This window comes from Phyllostomus hastatus, unplaced genomic scaffold (assembly GCF_019186645.2).
Source record: "Phyllostomus hastatus isolate PE091 unplaced genomic scaffold, TTU_PhHast_1.1 phas_contig_86, whole genome shotgun sequence".
NCBI classification, from domain to species: Eukaryota; Metazoa; Chordata; class Mammalia; order Chiroptera; family Phyllostomidae; genus Phyllostomus; species Phyllostomus hastatus.
The window spans coordinates 79,834,068-79,847,245 of NW_025333977.1; the positions used below are offsets into that span (position 1 = coordinate 79,834,068).

Consider the following 13,178-nt stretch of genomic DNA (forward strand, 5'->3'; position numbering starts at 1 on the left):
ACTTGAAAGGGTAAGGTGAGTAGGGAAAATGCTCGGTTTTGTTCTTCAGGTAAAGAGTACCACTTACATCTATTTTAGAGAGAGAGAAAGGAGCCATGGAGAGTGGTGAGTGAAGATGCATAGGTACTAGTGGGCAGTAGCAGCAAAAATACTTTCTATGGCAGAAATCACAGCAGGAAGAGGTCCTAACCTTCTAACCCTATATAAAACAAAACAGAAGTCGAGGAGCTGCTCTCTCTAATGACTCCCACATAGCCATTCTCTTATAAAAGAAAGGAAGGACCAATGGAACAGGGTTTTTTTCTTTTCCTCTTCTGGAGGAGTGCCTAAATTTAATCCACACATCCCCGGCAGAGAAAAAAGGAGCCCATTGCCATAGACATTCCTTAAAGAGTGAGATAACTTCTGTCGGGTGTAGGGAGAAGGTGAAACTTTGATAATGAACTTGGGGTATGAAATATTAGGACTTTTTAAATCAGTACTATTTGCAGGTTGCATATCTGGTAAGTATTCTGTGTGCAGGATAGAGGAGGGCATTTTATCCTGTTAAAAAGAATGCTTAAAGTACCAATGTTATTTCCCTCACTATATATGAAGCAAAAGCTACCTGGGGAAAAAATAAGTAGAAAGGCAAAAACATTGCTAGTAGTTAGAGTGAAGGCTGGTGTTGACTGCTGTCAGCCTAGGTAGGGCAACCACTGTAAAGCATTCAGCAAACAATCTGCTCCATTGTCCTGTCCTTTCCTGCCAAGGGGAAGGAGGGGGCATCTCTGGACACAGGATGTCAGAGAGGAAGGCAGGCAGTGGGAAAGGGAGCAAAGAGATAAAGAGAGACTGTTCCCAGGGAATGTGCCGGCCCTCCCTCTTCTTGGGATGGGCTGAGTACCACGTGTGTCCCTGTGTACGCAGAAATGGTCCCTGGGGCCCCATCACTGTCACATCGCTGCACGGCCCTCAGACTTGGAGAAAAGCATTAGAGGTTGTTAGCACATCTCTCTCTGGAGATGAGACTGGGCTCAGCAGCAAGAAGACAATCCCAGGGGGGATTTGCCTTTCCTGCCTTGCTTAGATAGTGGCTGTTCCCTGATACCCAGGAAAGAATGAAGTTCAATGTGTGCCTCGCACTGTACTGCACACTCAATCCTGAACAGCTGGGCTGCTAATATGAGTGAAAGAGAAGAGAGAACTGGCTTTTCACCATCTATATATAATGTATTCATAATAAATCTCTCAATGAGGAGGTATAAAGATTTCCTATTTCTGTACAGCCAAAGGAAGCAGACCATTAGGCAAGTATCCAATGAGTCTCATTAACAGAAACAACCAATATGGAAAATCCAGGGAGACTTGCTCCACATTTCTAGTAGTAACAGCAATTTTTATTTTACCTGAAATATGCTAGTAATTTTCTTGCTTGCAAATTGGTTTTGCCTAATGATTGGTAAATATCTTTCTTCTTAATAGTTACTGAATATTCTCCATGTTCTAGAGACTACATAAAAATAAAGCACTGCTTGTCATCTTTATTTTCCTTTTCCACTTTATTTCTGAGAAGATAAAATAGTAAAGCCATCCTAAAATGACTTATTTGCAAGGAAATGGGAATGATAAAGCATAAAACAGTATAGTTCTGTAAAGTTCTATAGTGTGCAATGCACAGTCTAAGATTTAGTAACTCAGACAACTGGTGAAACAATGAACAAGTATGAATTAAGCATTTAAATTCCAACATGCATGGTAGTGGTTGGGAACACTGCTAGCAGTGTCAGAACAAGGGCATTTTCCTCCTTGATTTTGCTTGCAAAGGACAGCCACCTGTGTGGAGTCCCCAGTATCAGAGCCAGTCACAGAGCTAACCTAATAATGATGGCTGACCCTGGAAGGAAACCAGTGACAAACTGAAAGGTACTTGTTAAAGATAATGTTCACCTTAGAAATATTTTCTCATTATAGTTAGAACTGTGTTTATCATGGTCTCTGATACTTTATAACAATAAGATCATCTCAGGGTCTAGGAGGAAGCCTACCCTCCTATAGTTTAAGGCAGAGGAAGGAAACATGCATTTTGATTATTTAATAGCAGATTCAACACATTAACAGATGAATTGAAAAAAAGACCATATAACTAACCTGTGTTGAACTCTTCAGGATGTTTATCTGATCTGTCAAGAAATCATTCCTATGGACTCACTTTTTTTATTCAATAAAGTTTTATTTTTCATAATGTGCAACTGGAGGGACCTGTTCATGCGTCTTCGCCAGCAGCCACAGCATCCCCACACTCAGTGTTTCTGGTGTAAATTACTTGAACTCTGTGCTTTGAAACGAGTTGAATAACAGGCCCTTCACTAAGGAGCTCTTGAAGGGCCACCCTGGCCAAGGAACCACAATCCTTACAAGCTCATAGTTGGGAACTTCCTTACAGAGTTTGTCATATGTTACTTTGCCAGAGAAGACTAGGTTATTAAGCTTTTCCCGAACTTTGCTTTTGAACCGTATCTTCTTTTTGGCTTGCCCCCAGATTTATTCACTGGGTCTTTGTCTTTCTTGGCCACCTTTCTGGCATCCTTCTTCTTGTCATCCTTGGGCGGCACAGTGAACTTGGAGAGCAGCTGCTACCAGTGCTACCTTGACATGATGTGCCCCATGGACTCACTCTTACAACAGCAAAATAGTATTCACAGAAGCATAAAAATAAGTCAGGGTTTTGCTTTCAAATTCTGCCTTTCCTAGAATTTAGGTGCCATCCCAGCATTATTGAGGTTACACAGGGTTTTCATACCCTTTGTTCCAATGACGGTTCTGTGAGGGATACTCAAGCAACCTCCAGTTTGTCTCTATTATGGTTATTCTTCAGCAAACCTTTGTTTTTGCAAAAATAGTTTATTTCCTCAAAGTAGCTTTCCTGAAATGAAATTAGATGAAGTAGCATGAATATTTTCAAGCTCCTTTTTCCAAGTGTATTTCTAAATAGCTTTCCAAAAGGGTATTTATTAAGTTAACTTACACTAGCAATATATAAGGATTATAGTTTTACCCCAGGCTTAACAAGCTGCTAAAAAGATGCCATTACTTTTATTTGTGGTTTTCCATTCCTAGCAAGCTTTAAAAATTCTGCAAATATTTGTTTACAATTCTTTGGTGTGTATTTGGCTCCTAATTTTTGTTTTGCTGTCAGTTGGCTTATTTTTGCCAGGTCCAATCTCAACTGCTTTACTTACCTTTATTCCTTTGTATAGGCTCCCATGATTCATTCAGCTACTGGGTGGACGAGAAGTCCCCTGTGGGACCTGACCAAACCCCGGCTATCATACGCCTCGCCAGGATCTCTTTGGTGAAGAAACTAATGAAGAAATGGTCTGTGACTCAGAACCTGACCTTCCGAGAACAGCTAGAGGCTGGGATCCGCTACTTCGACCTGCGTGTATCCTCCAAGCCAGGGGATGCTGACCAGGAAATCTACTTTATCCATGGGCTTTTTGGCATCAAGGTCTGGGATGGACTGATGGAGATTGACACGTTTCTTACACAGCACCCCAGAGAGATTGTCTTCCTGGATTTCAACCACTTCTACGCCATGGATGAGGCCCACCACAAACATCTGGTTCACCGGATCCAGGATGCCTTTGGAAACAAGCTCTGCTTGGCCTGCAGTGTGGAGACTCTGACCCTGCAGATCCTGTGGGAGAAGAAGTGCCAGGTAGGATGAAACCGAGATGAGCTTCCAAGGGCAAGAACAGAACTATTTCTGTCTTTTCTATATCGCCAGCTATCAGACAGCTCTATCCAGGGCCCCTCAGGCTAGCAGCATAGTTTGTTTTTGTAATATTTAATATATTTATACAGGTTCTTGGGCTCTAGGATAGTTCCAAGGGCTCCCCTGGATGCCTTTAAACTGGGGTGAACACCTGCAAAGTATTTAAAACGTTTTTGGCAATGTATTTGGCATCTAAATTGACTTTGAGTGGCTTGGCCAGAACCAACCCAAGGCAAAGTTGTGAATTTGGACCAGTTGGTTATACCATTTTACTCCCTCCCATAAAATCCCATTTTCACCCTCCTGCTTTCCCTCAGGGACAGACTGTTTAATCTTGCCTTCAACTCAATGTCAAATAATCCCCGACAAAGCATTGCTTGCTAAGTAAAAGCATTAGCTGACAAAGGCATGTGAAGTTATCATTTCAGGTATGTTAATATTTTAAAAGGCCATCTTCACAGAATTTGGGTCATAGTTGGAGAAAGTTCAGGAAGGAAGAACCCATGAGAGGGATCCAGGGTGGGAGACTAACCCCCAGGTTGCTTATGCTGAGAGGAGCCCCTAAACCTAGACCCAGGAGGGACCTACTCAAGAAGAGGAATGTGGGCCTCGGGTATATTCTGCTCTCATCCCACAGGGTGGTACACAGTGGGAGAGAGGAGCTCCAGAAAATGTCAGCTTCCAATTTAGACTCTATTTAAAAAAAGAAAGAAAAAGAAAACATGTTTCATTCATAGTTGCTCACTTGCTTATAGATGCATTAACCAAAGCATCTTCAAGAGGCAGTTATTTTTGAACTTAGAGAAGAGCTTTTAATTAGAAGATTAATCCTTCTAATTAAAGATTATTCACTTGCAAATACTTTTTGAACACCAAGTATGTGCTAAGTAAGTACCATTCTAAGCATTTGGAATAAATTAGTAAATAAAACAAAGATCCTTGACCTAATGGAGCTTTCGTTCATGCGGAGGGAGACAGCTCCTACATAATAAACATAACATAAACATATAATGACAGAAGGTATTAAGAGCCATGAAAAAGAGAGTCAAGCATGGTGAGGGGGAGCCAGACTTCTGTGGGTTAGAGAGTTGGTCACAATTTTAAATAGGTTGATTGATTAAGCACAGCCCTCGGTGCAAGATGACATTCGAAGGAGTTACTCACGTGGGTATTGGAGAAGAGCTTTCCCAGCGAGGAGCAAGGCAGTGGGGAAGCCTTAGCGAGAGTGTGCCTGACATCTCTGAGGAAAAGCAGGGGGCAGGGGCTGGAGAACAGAGCAGCTGAGGAGGGCAGAGAGAGAATGGGTGATTGTGTGGGCCCTGAGGCACTGCAAGGACTTGGCTTTCACTCCAGATGAGGAGGGTTCCGAGCACAGGGTGCTGGGACCTGACTTAGGTTGTAAGGCTGTCCTTCTGGTTACCAGGAAGACACCTGGTATAGGCAGAGTGGGGCAAGTAGGGAAACCAGGGAGGAGACTACTGGGGGAAGAGGTCAGACTGTGAATCTGTCTGAAAGGAGAGCCAACAGGGTTGCCTAATGGTCGGGGCTAAGGGTGAGAAAGGAAGTGAGGATTCAGGCTAACTCCCAGGTTTGGCCTGAATAATTAGAAATACCAGCTTGCTTTGCACACTCAGTGATAGTGCTTAAGGCCAGAGACTCCAGACACTAATGAGTCAACTCTTAGTATCTGTTAAAATTTATCTAAGCTATTTCTCACAAACAAAGTTTGTAAGTGATGGTTTGCCAAATACTTATCACACCCCTTCCTCCAAACATGAGTTTATATACATCTAGACTCACAGGTCTCATGTGGAGAGATTTTTTCCCCCAATGGAGTCTCTCTCTTACAATACTAAACAATTATAATAGCAACAACAATAATAGCTAACATTGATCGAGCCTTTACAATGTGCCCAGTATAAGGATTAACTCATTTAATCCTTTCAACCACACTATGAGATAGGTATTTTGTCATTATTCTCTCTTTACGGATGAGCAGACTGAGGCATGGGGAGGTTGAGCAAGCTGCCCAGGAGAGCACCATTAGTGAGACAGAAGAGCCAGGATGTGACTCCAGGCTGCTGGGCTCTCAGTGTTCCCACAGCTCCTCGTGCTCTGAGGGCTGTTCACACGCTGTGGTGATTTCCAAAACTAGTGTCATAGATCATGCTAATGGAAACACTCTATTTTTCATGAGCCCCTCCTATCAGGGGGTCTAGAGGGCTATCAGAACAGGAGAAAGGAGGGAGATCAGCAAGAGGGCTTCAGAATCCTGGGATTCAGGCATGGTTAAATTTGAGTGCAGCTAAGTTTATGAACAGGTATCTGTTATAAATATAGCTTTATAATTGCATCCACAGGCAATATTCAGGATGGGCTGCGATACTGCATACTGAATTGCTTAGAAATCTGTGGGAGTAACCAGGTGTCTTCAGAAATGATGGATAGTGTGGACTGTGACTTTCTCACAGCACAGTGATGATCTAGCATAGCTTTTAAGTATGGGCTAATCTGTATCATCCAACTATAAATAAGTCTGAAATTATAAAGAAAGACGCTGTGACAACATATCAGAAAAAGGGAGAATGTCATCAATTTGAATTCTAGGCTCTCCCTGTTCTCCTTCCTTTCCCAAAGTTTTGCCTGGCAGGTCTCTTCTTAAAAACAGAACAAAGAGGTAGCAGAGTCCTTAGCCATCTCCCCGCACTGGGGCAGGACCAGACTGGCGGCTAAACTTTAAATACTCATTATGTAATGAGATGCCTTGCATGTGCATGTAAGCCCCTGAGCATTTTATTAGTACAATTTAATAGCAAGAAGTATATCACCATCCAGTTACATTTCCTTTACTTAACATGCAGTTACATCACAGCTCACAGATATGTATTTGCATATTAGTGGCTATGGATTTTCAGGGTACAATGAATTAGAAAATTTAATCTACAAATTGGCAGTATTTAGAATCTTACTGAGAAGGTAAGAATACATAACACTAGTAAAATACAAAACAACCGATACACAGTTGCAAAATAAAGCTGCCTCAAGTGTACTATATGAAGAAAGGTTTTTTTTAAATCAATCAGTTGAAAAATAGTACATAGTCTAAATCTATATCCCAGGGGTCTCCAGGAAAAGACTGATCTGAATAAGAGGAAGTCAGTGAAGAAATATTTCTCAAAGGAAATGAGATTTTAAATCAGAATCTCAGAGAAAAACTGAACATAAATTGCTAAGCTGGAAGGGAAGATATCTCAGAGAAAAACACAGCAGAGTGAGGTGGGGAAGAAAATGCAGAGCACAGGCCCTGGGCAAGGGGTACTGGCCCTAGAATTCTGCAGAATGAGGGTTGGTTTGCTAGGCCACCCTCCTACTGTAAATAGACATTCTCCCTGGAACCTTTAGGATCAGATTCCTCAAGAAGGCTCTTGAGGAAAGGCATAAAATTTCTTTTGCATAATTTGTACTTTTTGCATATTTTCCAAGGCTAAGTAAAGGGGAGCACTGTCCTCTCCTGCCCTAACACTCTCCTGCCCTGACACTGCCCAGCAGGCAGCTCGGGCAGCGGGTGGACAGCACCTTCCAAGGATCACACAGCCCCCTGCCTCTCCCACAGTCCAGTTCACAGTCCAGCTTTCCTCACTCACAGACCCTGGAGATGCCAGCCTTCCCAACCAACCAATTACATTGCCAGCAGGAAATCCTCCTCAATCTCCTGGACAATCTGCTTACAAGGAGCCTGTGATTAACCTCATTAACACACATGCTTACTGCAGACATCATTAAGAGTCAGTCAGACATAACTCAAAACCATTAAAAACAAGAACAACTCTTAGCCTGTTCAGTGCTTCACTCCTGGCACTCCCCGCCTCTAGGCCTTCAGGAGCAGTTAGTCAGGCACCTTAGTTAGGAGCTAAACAGACACTGGAAACAAAACACACATCCAGAGTCCACCTTGGGTGCCTAGAGACCACGCTCCCCAGCCAGCCCTCCACAGACTGCAGTCCAGGGAGTGTAAATAGCACAGACATTCCTCCAGGTAGAGATCACTGGTGCCCCAAGGGGAAAACATACATTACTTCTAGAAACCTAAGCAGCAGGACTCGAATTGGAACAACCAAAATAGCAATTCCCTGTCCCTTGGCTGCCTCTCAGAAACTAATTAATGCTATGGATGTGGCTTGCTAATTATTTTCAAAATCACCAGCATCCTGAAAGGTCCCGTGGGAGACTCATCGCCTCCTGGAAGCCCTCCCGGCCTTGAGTGTGCTCCTGCTCTCCCCTGGGAAGGACCATTTCATTCACAGTCAGCATGCACCATTGGAAATCTGTGCTCATTCCCACTGCAAGAGCTCAGTATCAATTCTGTGAGCATCTGAGTCATAACTTATAGCCTCAGGGATTCTCCACTTGGGTTCTGAAGAGTCTATGAAGTCTATGAATTTTGATGGGGAAAAACTACATATTTATCCCCACTAGCCTTTAACCGAAAATGAGGTGCTCATGGATTATGAGTGCAGGCAGTCATGAGGTATTGGCCCCCCACTTGTGACTCATCCCTATAGAAATCACATATATTTCCATATCATGGCAGTTACTGCACATATCTCAAAATATCATTTGTACTTATTAATTCAAAATTATAGGCCTTATATTTACTACAAAATACTTTTATTTAATGTATTTATTAAGAAACACATTCCTGGCTGGCATAGCTCAGTGGATTGAGCGCGGGCTGCGAACCAAAGCATTGCAGGTTCAATTCTCAGTCAGGGCACATGCCTGGGTTGCAGGCCATGGCCCCCAGCAACCGCACATTGATGTTTCTCTCTGTCTCTTTCTCCCTCCCTTCCCTCTCTAAAAATAAATAAATAAAATCTTTAAAAAAAAGAAACACATTAATTTATTACAAATTCAATTAATAGATTGATAGCTCTATTTCCTTCACATTGATTTCCTTTGTAATCCTGTCTGTTTTATCTTAGGCATTCATTTAAATCATAGTCTGAGCAAGGATTCAGGATTTTACCATATTTCAAAATGCTGACAGAAATAAAGTTAAGAATCTTCAATTCAGACATATGCAAGTGCTTTAATCCTTGCTTACTGATTTTTCTAAAAATAGATGTAATAATTTGAATTTTCATGTGTTTATATTTGTTTGCCTTTCCTCCTAGCAATCAGCATAAAAAAGCCAAGGAGCTGATATTCAGTTTGTTCATGAATTGCTCTCTTTTTTCTGTTTTGAATGTTTCAGGTTCTTATTTTCTACCACTGCCCCTTCTACAAGCAATACCCCTTCCTGTGGCCCGGAAAGAAGATCCCAGCACCCTGGGCAAACACCACAAGTGTGCACAAACTCATCCTCTTCTTGGAGACCACTCTGAGTGAGCGAGCCCCACGCGGAGCCTTCCATGTCTCTCAAGCGATTCTCACCCCCAGAGCGAAGACCATCGCCCGAGGCCTGGTTGGTGGCCTTAAGAACACTCTGGTTCACAGGTGAGAATTTACTTCCATCCCCAAAATAAAGTTGTTGTTTTTTTAATTTTCTTGAGTCTCTTCAGAATAAACAGCAGTAAAACCATATAGTATGAAGATTTAAAATACAGTAACACAAACTGCCTTATATTTGAAAAAGCTGTGTGTTTGAAGTAGCTTCAGTAACTGTGGCCAAAGGCTCTCTAAATACTTCATGAAAATGTACACATTAAACCATAAATACTCTCCATATTTTGATCCTGAAGCACAGCACTTTTAGCTAACACCAGTCTGTTCACTTCTGGCACAGGGTGCATCCTGCTCTTGCCCCTTCCTCCTATCCTCATAGCTGTCCCAAGCACGCATTCCCTTAAGAAGCATCAAATGTGACCACGTGCTAGGCGCTGGGGATTCAGAGATAACCCTTCAAAGATTTGGGATGTCCTCCCTTCCACAGTGACAATGAGTCCCAAGAATTAGCTTAGGATGCCATACACTGTGCCATAGCTTTAAATACTTCCCCAGAGCAAAGCTGACTCTGACTGTACAATTAGGCAAGAGCAGCTCCAGAAACTTTGTACTGGATGGTGTTCTTTGTGCTGGACAGCAATAGATGATAAGTGTTGTCAAGGAAAAGGATGCCTCATTTATACGTGCATGTATGTGTGTATATAATGTCTGTGTCTGTGTACATGTGTGTGTATAAAGGGACTGTTATAAATACATTTGGACATAGGGCACTCTGTGCAGCCCAAGCTGAGGAAGCTAACATGCTCCGGGAGCAAGGGAAATTTGCAAGCCTCACTTCAGTTCTTGAGTTCCAGCTGAGGAGCACCAGAACTCAGACAGTGAAAGCTGCACCGAAAGGCACGTCCCTGTCTGTGCATATCTGGCTCTGAGTTTGAGCAGCGTGACTTCGGATAGCCGGGGCTCCCCAGCAAGAGTGTGGATAGCAAGGAATGCATGAACTTTTCTTTCTAGGTGACAGCTCCTGATGACATGGCCATAAGCAAACCCTTTTTGTGTGGCTCTACTAAGACTTGACTGAATTATTTGTGCTGAACTTGAAAAGGATCATATTCATAACCCAGTGATATGTCTCTGAGAGTTCCAGAATTATGAACTTTCATTTTCTATAATGTATGTTCAAAGGGCATATCCGTGCTCTTTTCCTCCTGCCTTCGGTAAATTGGTAGATTAACAGTATTTATTTATTCATTCATTCATTCATTCAACATAGACTGAATACCTAGGAGCAGCTGGGTCCATGGATACCCAGTGAATAACACAGTCTCTGCTCTCGTGGAACTTAGAGTCTATCAGGAAAAATAAACATACATATTACTAAAAACAGTGTGAAAATCACTATTACAAAAGTCTGTCCAGATAACCATTCTAATAAAGGAGAGGGCATATTTTAAAATAAGGATAAGTTATATTTACATATTGTGTTTTGAATATATAGTACCCTCTTGCAGATGATTTCATTTCACTCTTAAATTAAGTCAGCTGCCAGGAGGGTACATTGTCTAGGGCAGCAGTCACCAACCTTTTTGGCCCCAGGGACCGGTTTCATGGAAGGCCATTTTTCCGTGGACCAGGGTTGGGGGGAATGGCTTCAGGATAATTCAAGTGCATTACATTCAAGCTCACCTCCTGCTGTGCAGCCTGGTTCCTAACAGGCCTGAACTGGTACTGGTCTGTGGCCTGGAGGCTGGGGACTCCTGGTCTAGAACACATTATTGTCTCCATTCCAGATGGGGCTCAGTAAGGTTCAGTGACCCAGACCTACGTAGCTGGTAAGAGTCAATAATACGTCTCAACTCTGGACTTCTGATTGCTGGACTGTTGCCCTTTTTAGTGTTCAGCAATGACTTGATATAGACATTTCAGAGTCTTGTTCTTTTCTGCTCCACTGGCCTGCAATTGTGTTATTAGCACCTAAATCTGGTCAGATCTTACTGATTACAACTGTGAACCCACAAAGTCTCAATGCTTTCCATCCATGTAAATTCCAAGAGCTGTGATCTGGCTGCAGATGAAGCACCAGGCTCTGGGACTTAGTGGTGATGATGGTGGTCTGCGCCCAAAGCCAGGGCGTCCTGGCATGCTGGAGCCCTCGCCCAGTGGCAGCTGGGAAGTAGATGTGTCCAGGACTGAAAGACACATGGGCATCTCCACTCCCTCTGGTCACAAGAAGGTTACAGGTATGCATCCTGCACTCCCAGGCCTCCACATCAGCTGAAGGGAGAAATTCAGCTATGGTCAAGACTTCATTCCCTAACGCCAGCACTACTTTTCATTTCCTCTGGGCTGTTGAACAAGCATAGGAAAGAAGCAGTTGTCACAGGGCCTTCCCCAGAGTGTCAACACCCGGTAGGTCTGTCCTACCTGAGGCACATAGGGGCACTGTCAAACTGGCTTTGGGCACTGGTTATGAGCTTAACCAAGAGGAAAAAAACAAGATACATTTTCCTAAAATGTGGAGGGGGTTTTCTCAGCAGAGAGTTCACCCCACCTCACCCCAACTCAAGTGAATTTCAGACCTGAGATCTTATTTTATTGGTTCATTACTCTAAAAGGAATATGAATAGAATTCTGACTGAATTTCTATGATCATTTTCCCTAGAGTATTGGAAACTGCACTCCTACTAAAATCAAATGAAAGGAAGTTTTGCCCAAGCCTGAGCACAGAGCAGCCATGGGACTGTAGAAGGGGACACAAACTGAAATCAGAGATTGAGATGTAGCCTGACTAGGTCCTTGCATGGCTAGGGACTAGTTCCCTGAAAATTATGTTCCCTGAAAATTCATATGCTGAAGCCCTAACCCTCAGTAGCTACTGTGTGACTGTATTTAGAGAGAGACCTTTAAAGAGGTGATGAAGTTAAAATGTGGACAGTTAGGGTGAGACCTAATGCAATCTGATTGGTGCTCTTACAAGAAGAGGACATTTGGGTACTCAGAGAGACATCAGGGATGTGTGTGCACAGAGAAGACCATGTGAGGAGACAGCAGGAAGGTGGCCGTATACATGGCCAGGAGGGAGGCCTCAGAAGAAACCAAACCTGCCAACACCTTGATCTTGGATTTCCAGCCTTAAGACAGAGAGAAAATAAATTGCTATTGTTGAAGCCACCCAGTCTGTGGCTTTCAGCATTTTCTTATGTCAGCCCTACCAAATTAATTCAGTCCCTTAACAACAGAGTGGCTTTTAACCAGTTTGCTAAAGTTTTCTCACCAGCTAAATGGGGTCAATATTACCACATAAGACTATAGAGTTTTTACATGAAACTGCCTACTGCAGTACCTAGCACAAAAGAAGTATGCCGTCCCTGACTGAGGAAACACAGAAACAGTGCAGTGGGCCTCCAAGTCAAAGGGACCTTCCCAACCTGCTGCTCTGCAGCCCATGGGGCTTGGTGCCCCTGGTCTGTCAGCAGTACCTGGCTCAGCCTTCTCCGCTGCTCCCTCATCTTGGTAAATGTCAGGAGTTAAGAAAATAAAGTGGATCTTCCTCACAGTGTGTTCTACAGTTCCCTTTCCTTGTACATAATCCTGGTTATTTGATCCTTGCCTTGGTTCACACCTGCAACCCAAGCTGATAGAGAGCTCCGTGTCACCTGAGCCCACAGATGCCTGCCTTTCCCACATTTCTCTGCTCAGGCTCCAGGGATCCCCTGAAGTTTGGCTCTGCTGGAGTCAGCAGGAGTTGCCATGGAGCCTTTCATTCTCATTCCCCCACATCACCAGAAGATGGCGCCTGCATTTCACAGTAAAACACTGACTAGCGATTTTTAAAAGTCTTAAATGGGTCAGTGCTCCTGTGGCCTTCCTGTGAACCACTGGGCATTCCAGGTCCCTGTCTCCAAGAGAGGGCTGTATCTGGGCCCTTCCTTCTCGGGCCACAACATTCTGCCGCCTGGGCAGCAGGACGTGACTGACC

At 43.4% G+C, this 13,178-nt stretch overlaps 1 protein-coding gene across 2 annotated transcripts in view; it reads left to right on the forward strand.

Moving 5' to 3' along the window:
* Positions 1-13,178, forward strand: part of PLCXD2 (phosphatidylinositol specific phospholipase C X domain containing 2) — a 49,346-nt gene that overhangs the window by 28,044 nt on the left and 8,124 nt on the right. For both annotated transcript variants that reach the window (XM_045851750.1, XM_045851753.1), the window contains 2 exons: positions 3,240-3,700; positions 9,012-9,253. In XM_045851750.1, coding sequence (XP_045707706.1) covers positions 3,240-3,700; positions 9,012-9,253 — 703 coding nt within the window. The remainder of the gene's footprint in view (positions 1-3,239; positions 3,701-9,011; positions 9,254-13,178) is intronic.